General features: G+C 54.9%; 2 protein-coding genes across 2 annotated transcripts; one reads left to right on the top strand and one right to left on the bottom strand.

The window, feature by feature from the left end:
- Positions 1–952: 952 nt before the first annotated feature.
- On the bottom strand, positions 953–5,974 carry TAX1BP3 (Tax1 binding protein 3). The gene is made up of 4 exons (XM_067717435.1): positions 5,815–5,974; positions 2,715–2,834; positions 2,233–2,310; positions 953–1,922 (listed from the first exon to the last, which is right to left on the bottom strand). The coding sequence occupies exons 1-4, from the start codon at positions 5,851–5,853 to the stop codon at positions 1,785–1,787; spliced, it is 375 nt and encodes a 124-aa protein (XP_067573536.1). The 5' UTR covers positions 5,854–5,974; the 3' UTR covers positions 953–1,784.
- Positions 5,975–6,073: 99 nt separating this feature from the next.
- EMC6 (ER membrane protein complex subunit 6) lies at positions 6,074–6,987 on the top strand. Its single transcript, XM_067717436.1, has 2 exons — positions 6,074–6,232; positions 6,420–6,987. The coding sequence occupies exon 2, from the start codon at positions 6,468–6,470 to the stop codon at positions 6,798–6,800; it is 333 nt and encodes a 110-aa protein (XP_067573537.1). The 5' UTR covers positions 6,074–6,232; positions 6,420–6,467; the 3' UTR covers positions 6,801–6,987.
- Positions 6,988–9,003: the final 2,016 nt, after the last annotated feature.

Below are 9,003 nucleotides of genomic sequence, written 5' to 3'. Positions count from 1 at the left end.
CACTGAGCATTTGCCAGATGCAGGAGGCAGGGGTGTTGGCTTCAGAACCAAGTCCTTGGGGCTTAGGGAGACAGCCTCAGTCACTCGTGTAAGGAAATGTGTGGGATTTTGAAATTTGCTGATTCCAAGGTGGCTGCGTGCCGACCCGGCATTTCATCAGGGGAGCTCTGTTGGGTGGCACAAGATGCTTACCTGCTCAGGGCCAGGTAGGTCCCGCAGGGACCCTGTCTGCATTACCAAGGGCATGGCACTCAGGCTGTGGTTGTGAGCACGGGTTGGATGAGGTCTTTAAGGGCACGTGGGGGAAGGGTGGGGGAGGAAGTCTTCCAGATCATCTAGCCAGGTATAAGTATCAAAGAACTTAGGATCTTGTTTCCCTAAAGCAGAAACTGCAGCCTGACCAAGCCCACACGCCTGTTTTATTTGGTCCACCCAGTCTGTGATTGGGTACCACACTTTAAAGGTGGGAGATTGCAAAAATCTGACTTGGCAGTGCTAGGTGGGTCCATGAGTGGCAACAATTCCCAGAGCTGGTAATGCAGCCAGTGCTGGGCCAAGCAAAGGCCTCAGTGCTCCCCAGCTCCCCCCATCTCCTCAGGTCACAGCCCCTGGAAACATTTGGGGCTGCATCTCTGGCTGTGCTAAACTGAATGCTCTTAAGAGTCTTAGTGGGTGGATGTTCTCCCTTGGTGTCCATGAGGTCCCTCCCCAATAGGAGCTGAGGCTAGGTTACGCGAGGGAAGTTGGGGGTTCCTGGCCCAGTTCCAGTGAAGGTACTCCCAGACGTTCCCACGCGGGCGGCCCTGGGCAAGCACAGCGTCAGCGGCCTTGGGGATAGTTGGGCTTTGTCCAGAGCAGCAGGGGCCAAGTCAGCCAGCCTCACAACCAAAGCTCTCTCACAATTCACCCCCAAATATCCCTACCTCATGTCTCAGCAAAGACCTCTGATGAATGAATTCCAGCACTGTTTATTGGGCACAAGACGTGGGGTGGCTTCCTACTGCCCCATTTCCACAGTAACCAAAGCAAGGCTGGTTCCCTTGCTAAGAGTAATTCCCAGATGTGAATTAGCCGAATTCGAAAGTTGAACTGGCATCTTCAAAGAGTACGATAAAAACACTTTGTATCAAAGTTGTGATTAAAAAAATACAAACGTTAAACCCAAAGGCATAGAGGAAAATGGCAATCCTGAGAACTGCCCTGAAATGTCAGCCTCAAACCTCATCTGAATCCTGTAAGTAGGTGAACCCTGGGGAGGCCCGCACCCCTTGGGGGGTGGGAGTGCAACGGGGTGAGCTGCGAGCCTGCCTGGCTTCCATCCGGACAAACCTTCATAGTGTCTCTGGTAGTGAGTCGAATCCCCGCTGGGAAACACAGGGAAAAGGATGGGGCACAGGCACTGCAGAGCCAAGACACGGGGGGCAGTGCCCAGCCCTGTGTTTCCCAGCTACATGGTGTTCTCAGGAAGGGGGGCCCCCTGCTCGCCTGCTGTGGCCCGGCAGCAGGGTCTGGGGGCCAAGCCTTGGTCACAGATTGGGGACTGACTCCATCTCGGCTCCAGGCCCTTGTTTCCAATCCTCAGTGTCCAAGGGAGAGAGCTGGTCCCAGAGCTTCGGGCCCATGGTGGGAGAGGGGAAGGCAGGTCAGGCCTCTGGGACCAGCTCTTGCCCTTCTAGGTGGGGGCCCAGCAACGAGCAGAAGCCAGGACGAGGGGCAGACAGAGCGTGGAAGTAGTGTCGCTGTACAAAGGGCGGGCAGGCATGAGTCAGGGGCCCCGGCGGCTGCTAGGACAGCATGGACTGCTGCACGGCCTTCTGCAGCGACTGCCGCGTCACCAGCAGACGCACCACCTCCTCCGAGCGCTTGGTGAGCCGCTTCCGGGCCTGGTCGTGTGTGACCATGGTCATGTCCCAGCCGTTCACCTGGCCCAGGGAGAGAACACAGCCCACCTCAGCTTGCCACCTTCTGGGATCGGAAAGTAGGACGGGCTTTGGGAGGCCTGGGTCTCCCGAGCTGACGTGCCCGGGCTGGGGGATGCCAAGCACCTCTCACACATACACACAGCGGAGAGCCAGCTTCCTCTGGGGGCGACGCCAGTATGGGCTCCAAAACGACTTCGGTGATTCTCCCAGGTGCCCAGGGAGGCAGGCAGGGGCAGCCCCGCCCCCCCCCCCCAAGTGCTTTAGACCCTCTGGCCCAAACCTTGTTTTCCTCCTTTGGGACATCTGTTACCTGCATGATCTTGTCCCCAATCTGCAGCCCAGCAATTTCCGCAGGGCCTCCTTCGGATACCCGTGTGACGTAAATGCCCTGGAAAGAGACAGCCCAAGTCAAGCACTGGGGTCACTGCACTGGCCTCTTATCCACAGAGCAAAGCCCAGCATGGCATACTCCTAGCCGTCTGTCTGTCCCGCACCCAGTATCCCCCAGCACAAGCTGTGTCGAACAGCCAAGGGGGAAGTAGAACAGCCCCATGGATGCTACAGCCCCTGCTGCTAGCCTCCTGGGCTCTGTCTGAGCAGGGCTTCCTAGTGCTGGGAGGGCTGGGAGGCCCACCCCTACTTATTCCCACCAGATCATTTCTTGGACCTTCTTAGAGAGGACGTTTGAGAGAGATGAGGTCTGCTCCTTCCACAAAAGCCCAGGAAGCAGAGACCTACCATCTCAGGCCTCTGTGCCCCACAGAGAGGTCCCCAGACCCTAGTCCTCCTCACCTTGTCCGTCTTATCTTCTGAGAAAGGATTCTGGGAGGGATCCTGGTCAATTCCACCTCCAATGCTGAAGCCCAGGATTAAGTTCTCACCTTGACGCAACTTGTGAATTTCAACTCTTTGCTGGCAAAGATAAAAAATGAGTTGGGGATGAGTAGGTATGGAGAGCAAATGCGGTCTGTGTCCCCTGCAGCAGCCTCAGGCTCAGAGCCATGCCATGGGGGTGGGGCCCAGGGCCTCTTTCAGGAATCCAGCTGGTCACCAGCCTGGCGGGCTGGGGGGTTGAGACTCATAACTCAGCCACATCAACCCACCCACACAACCCTCAGTCCCAACCTCTCCCAGCTCCCTCTGTCTCAGGCACCAGCCTTCTCAACACATGCTAAGCCCCTCCTGGCCCAAGAACCAGGGTGCTTTGGCTGCTCTGAAGAAGGGCCTATGTCCCAGGGGAGGGACCACACAGGGCAGGAGAGGTCAGGCCCTGAAAATAATATGCAGGCACACTGCTGAGGCAGCTCGGATTGCTGAGCCAGCCCTGTCAAGGGCAAGCCCGGAGATGCTCGGGAAAAGCAGAGATCAAACTTGCACAGAAAGGAGGAAGGCTGTCATGGCCAAAGGAACAGGAGCAGAGGCTTGAAGTTGCTATGGATACACGTCCATGAGACCGGAGTGTACAGCGCAGGACCGGAACTGGGAGGTGAGATGAGGCCGAGCCCAGGTCAGGAAGGCTGGGAAGTGCAGGCCCAGGAGACTGGCCCAGAGGGAGGGGGTGTCTCCCTAAGCCCCAGGCCCTGCTCTTGTGCAGTGGAGGAGGTGGAGGAGGTGCCTAGGGCTCTCCCACCATACTCAGGTTGTGGGCCCCATCTGTGCCAAGCTGCTTTCAAAGACCTCAGCAGCCACCCTCCAGTCCCCAGATGCTGGGAGCCAGACCGACTGCCCCACCCCAAAAGTTGACAGTTTTAACAGAAAGAAGAAAAACACAAAGCAAAAGGTGACTTGATCTGGACTTGAGGGGCTTCACAAAGGAGCACCAGGCATTGGGCTGACCAGGATTTTGGCCACCTGACCTTGATTCTAGGCCCACTGGAGCTCTCAGAAATTGGGGAGTAGGGCTGGAGTCGGGCCTGATGGTAGATCATGGTCAGGTGTGATGCTAGAATGACCACTCAGGCACTCGGTACGGGAACAGATGTCTCACAGAGGTGGTATGTGGAGGCCAGGGTACATGAGCTACTTAGGAAGTGAGATCAACAGGCTCCAGACTGTTCATGGCCGAAAGGAGCCAAGGCGAGCTCCTGGCTGGCCACCTGGCCTGGCTGAACACAACCATCTCCCAGATGGGGACCCGAGATGAGAAGGAGCATGTTGAGCTGGAGAGCCAGGAGCCATCCAGGCAGGTGTCCAGAGGGTAGACAGGCCTATGGAGCCAGAGTTCAGAGGAGAGGCCAAAATGATTTTAACATTCTCAAAATGTTAACTACATGGGAGAGGGCACAGGGCAGGAAGGAGCTTCTTCCACCCCCATCCCCGATCCAAGACACAAGAGGGAGAGGCCAGACCCCACCCACCGTATTCAGACATGTTCCTAGTGTGAGAAGAATGGGAAGGTCATGGTCCTAGAATTTTGAGGAAGGCCCGGGGACCAGTCATGACCTGCAGTAAGGGGGTTGCGGGAAGCGTGACACCTGAGGCCCACTGGACCTAGGTCCTTCATGTGCAAACGTGTGCGCTCCTCCAGGCCTGCCTCTGCCTCCTCTGACACACACCTTTGCGCACCTTTGACTCACCTTAAGATCAGAAAGAAGTACAGGCTTTAGGACTGGGAGACAAGGCCCCGTCACTGACTTGCTGGGTGAGGTCAGGCAGGTTACTGCCCCTCTCTGGTTCCCCACCTGCGCCCCTTTTTTCCAGCTAAGGAGCAAACATGACTCCTTCTCTCTGGGGCAGCTAGAGAGCTGGAAAAGGCAGGCTGGTGCAGCCAGGGTGAAGCTGAGGACAGCTGTCAGCAGGTCCAACGATGTTTCCTCCTAGCCCAGGCCTGAGCTGGTGCTCTAAGCTGACCCTCACGTGTCAGCTTTATCAGTGGCTCCCTGGTCACGCCACCTGACTGCAGGAGTGCCCAACACGCCCATCTGAGATACTGCAGCCAGTCCCAGGGCCCCAGGACTAGGACTTCCACCTGACCCGTGCCCTACCCAGCAGGCATTTCTTCTCAGAGACCTGGCTCCTTCCTGAGGGCTTCTTCACACGACTGAGCATGACCAGACTTCTCTCTGGGACTCAATTTCCCCACCTTAGCCACAGAGTGGGCCTCCAGACCCCATCCAGCTGTGGCATTGGTATCTGGGTCTAATGTCCCAGCCTCACTTTGCCTATTCTAATAGCACTTGGCACCCAAGACCAGCCAAGGGAGGAGACAGGGGCCTGAGCTGACCCCAAAAGGTCTCCTCAGGCCCCAAGTGCCAGGTAGGGGACCTGGACTTTGCCCCAAGGGCTGGGGTTCCAGGGAACGTTCGGAGCAGGATCGAACCAGTTGTATGAGCCTTCACTCTGGACCGGGCGGCGATGGGTCCGAGAAGGAAAGGCCGCAGGGGAGGGGGGGAGGGGCAGCTATGTTGGCCCCGACCACCTCCACCCCGCAAGTCTCCCTCTGGGCGGCGGCGCCGGCTGGAGTGGAGGAAGCACTTCCTCATTCCAGAGGCTGCGACTCATGGACGTCGGGGCCGGCGCCCGCCACCCGCGGCTGCCCGGCTGGGGACACAGATCCGGGAAGTGGGCGCTTTCCCAGACTCCCACAGCAGGGGCCTTTCTCCTCAATCTTCCCTGCCCCGGCCGGCTGAGAGGAGCCCAACGCGGCGGCGTTGGTGCGCGGGGTCTGGCCTCGATCCCGGCTCCTCAGGAGGCGCTTGGGTCCCAGCCATCTCTGCTGCATGGCTGGGTAAGACCGCGGCTCCGCTCCGGCAAAGCGAGAACCAGAGCTCTAGCTGCGGGTTTGCAGGAGACCCGGGCTCGACGCTTTGTCAACGTGTTTGAGGTGTCAGTTTACCTATCTGCAAAGTGGGGTCAAGCCAAGACGAGGAGGAGCCCGCGCGAGACCACTCACCACCACGGCGGTGACCGGCTGGCCCGGGACGTAGGACATCTCGACCCCAATCTGGTTAACCAAACACCGCTCAGTGAAGCCCGCAGCGAAAATCCCTAAGGCCTCGCCCTCTCTAGTTAACAAAGGCCAACCAGCCCGGCCCGCCCGCTCATGAATAGTTAACGACGCTCCAGCCAATCACCGGCCGGAGCGCTCTCGGGCTTTCGGAAGTCCCAGCGCGCGCATAGAAAAGCGGAGAGAGGGGTGGAGCGTGCTCAGGGCGCCCGTGGCGCATGCGCCAGAGGGCGGGTGCGAGTTCCTGGCGACTGCGCAGGCTGGGCCGTCCCAGCATCCTCCAGTGCAAGATGGCGCCGCGGGAATCCGTCCTGCGGGCTGTCTGAGGGAGCGCCGAACTACTGCGTCCGCCGCCGGCTTCCAGGTAACTGGGCGAGTCTGGGTGGGAAATGCAGATGTGCCGCCAGCAACCCCGAGCCCTCAGCCTTTTCAGCGTTTTTCGAAGGTCCGAGACTGAGGGGTGCGAGGTCTCCGCAGCCCCAGGGGGAGGGGCGGCGCGAACCCAAGTCGCCACGCTCCGGGCGCCACCTGTAACTTGGTTCTCTCCGCAGCCCCGCGTTGCTCCACGAGAAAGCAGAGGCCGAGCCCGGGCGGGTGCGATGGCCGCTGTGGTGGCCAAGCGGGAGGGGCCGCCGTTCATCAGCGAGACCGCTGTGCGGGGCAACGCCGCCGTCCTGGATTACTGCCGGACCTCGGTGTCGGCGCTGTCAGGGGCCACGGCCGGCATCCTCGGCCTCACCGGCCTCTACGGCTTCATCTTCTACCTGCTGGCCTCCATCCTGCTCTCCCTGCTCTTAATTCTCAAGGCGGGAAGGAGGTGGAACAAATATTTTAAGTCGCGAAGACCTCTCTTTACAGGAGGTCTCATTGGAGGCCTCTTCACCTACGTCCTGTTCTGGACATTCCTCTACGGCATGGTGCACGTCTACTGAAACGTGGGCAGGGATGACTTTAAAAAAAACAGATTGGGAGGACTGTTGCCAGAAGTTAACACCAGGTAGACTTACCTAGTTTTTAAATTGTTGGAGTCGCCGCTTGTCCTGTAACGTTATAAATAATTTATATCTTAAGATGAAGAGTCTGTACTGTTCTACAGATTAAATGAAGCGTGAGACCCTTTGTGGAGTTTTCTTCCTACCTTAACGCGTACCACCTGTCTGCCATGGGTGCAAAATCGCCTGGTATTGGCTCCGGGAGAGCTGGGACTGCGCCTTAGTTTTCTGTCCTCTCCTTGCATTTACACATAGGCCCCTCAGAGAGGGGCCACTAGGGCCTGAATAAGGAGAGAACTTATCGTTAACATCCTGAGAATTAATAACAGTTAATGTTTATTAAGTGTGCCTTGTATGCCAAGCATTGTACCTCGTACCTTTTACTCATTACTTCGTTAATTCTAGCAATGTCCTTATGGAGTAGATGTGATTATTATTCCCCATTGATGCACCTGAGTCTCAGAGAGGCTAAATACCTCTGCCGGAGGAGGCACAGCTAGGAAGAGGCAGAGCCAGGATTCAAATGTAGGTCTCTTAATTGCTCTTACTGTATTGGCTGACTACCTTTTCAGAACCCAGCCTTCCCTCCCAACCACTACTCTCAAGGTATGAGTGGTGTCATTTCAGTTCCATTTCACCTAGTTAGAGCTAGCTGTTTTCAGTTTTTAAAAAGCAAGCTCTTTTTTTCTAGACTCTGTCAAGTGAGAATTAAACAGACTGATTGATTGAGCTAATCTATGGGCTTGTCTAGAGTGTAAATGCCTCTGTCTATATGCTGGTCCATGATCCCTTCCTGTCAGGAGGCTTATCTTAGAATAAAATGCATACATTTAATTGAGAAATAAATATTGCATTAGCGTTAAGTAAGGAACACGTTGCTTGTGGAATTTATAGTTTTAACTGGGAAGACCAGCATTACCTGATTTCACAAATAGATTATAAGAGCTACGAAGAGAGTACACGGGAGCCCCAAACCTAACCCAGGTTGTGGGGTAGCTTTTTTTTAAAAATTTTTTAATTTTATTTTTTCATACAGCAGGTTCTTTTGTTTTTTTTAGCAGTACGCGGGCCTCTCACTGTTGTGGCCTCTCCCGTTGCGGAGCACAGGCTCCAGACGCGCAGGCTCAGCGGCCATGGCTCACGGGCCCAGCCGCTCCGCGGCATGTGGGATCTTCCCGGACTGGGGCACGAACCCGTGTCCCCTGCATCGGCAGGCGGACTCTCAACCACTGCGCCACCAGGGAAGCCCTATATAGCAGGTTCTTATTAGTTATCCATTTTATACATATTGATGTATATATGGCAATCCGAAACTCCCAATTCATCCCACCACCACCACCACAACTACCCCCCCCCCGCCACTTTCCCCACTTGGTGTCCATACGTTTGTTCTCTACATCTGTGTCTCAATTTCTGCCCTGCAAACTGGTTCATCTGTACCATTTTTCTAGGTTCCACATATATGCGTTAATATATGATATTTGTTTTTCTCTTTCTGACTTACTTCACTCTGTATGACAGTCTCTAGATTCATCCATGTCTCTACAAATTTCATTCCTTTTTATGGCTGAGTAATATTCCATTGTATATATGTACCACATCTTCTTTATCCATTTGTCTGTCCATGGGCATTTAGGTTGCTTCCATGACCTGGCTATTGTAAATAGTGCTGCAGTGAACATTGGGGTGCATGTGTCTTTTTGAATTATGATTTCTCTGGGTATATGCCCAGGAGTGGGATTGCTGGGTCATATGGTAATTCTGTTTTTAGGTTTTTAAGGAACCTCCATACTGTTCTCCATAGTGGCTGTAGCAATTTACATTCCCACCAACAGTGCAAGAGGGTTCCCTTCTCTCCACACCCTCTCCAGCATTTGTTTGTAGATTTTCTGATGATGCCCATTCTAACTGATGTGAAGTGATACCTCATTGTAGTTTTGATTTGCATTTCTCTAATAATTAGTAATGTTGAGCAGCTTTTCATGTGCTTCTTGGCCATCTGTATGTCTTCTTTGGAGAAATGTCTATTTAGGTCTTCTGCCCATTTTTGGATTGGGTTATTTGTTTTTTTAATATTGAGCTGCATGAGGTGTTTATATATTTTGGAGATTAATCCTTTGTCCATTGATTCGTTTGCAAATAT

The sequence above is a fragment of the Pseudorca crassidens genome, chromosome 19 (genome assembly GCF_039906515.1).
Source record: "Pseudorca crassidens isolate mPseCra1 chromosome 19, mPseCra1.hap1, whole genome shotgun sequence".
Classification (NCBI taxonomy): Eukaryota; Metazoa; Chordata; class Mammalia; order Artiodactyla; family Delphinidae; genus Pseudorca; species Pseudorca crassidens.
The sequence above is the reverse complement of the archived record's forward strand: the minus strand, read 5'-3'. Positions and strand labels throughout refer to the sequence as shown.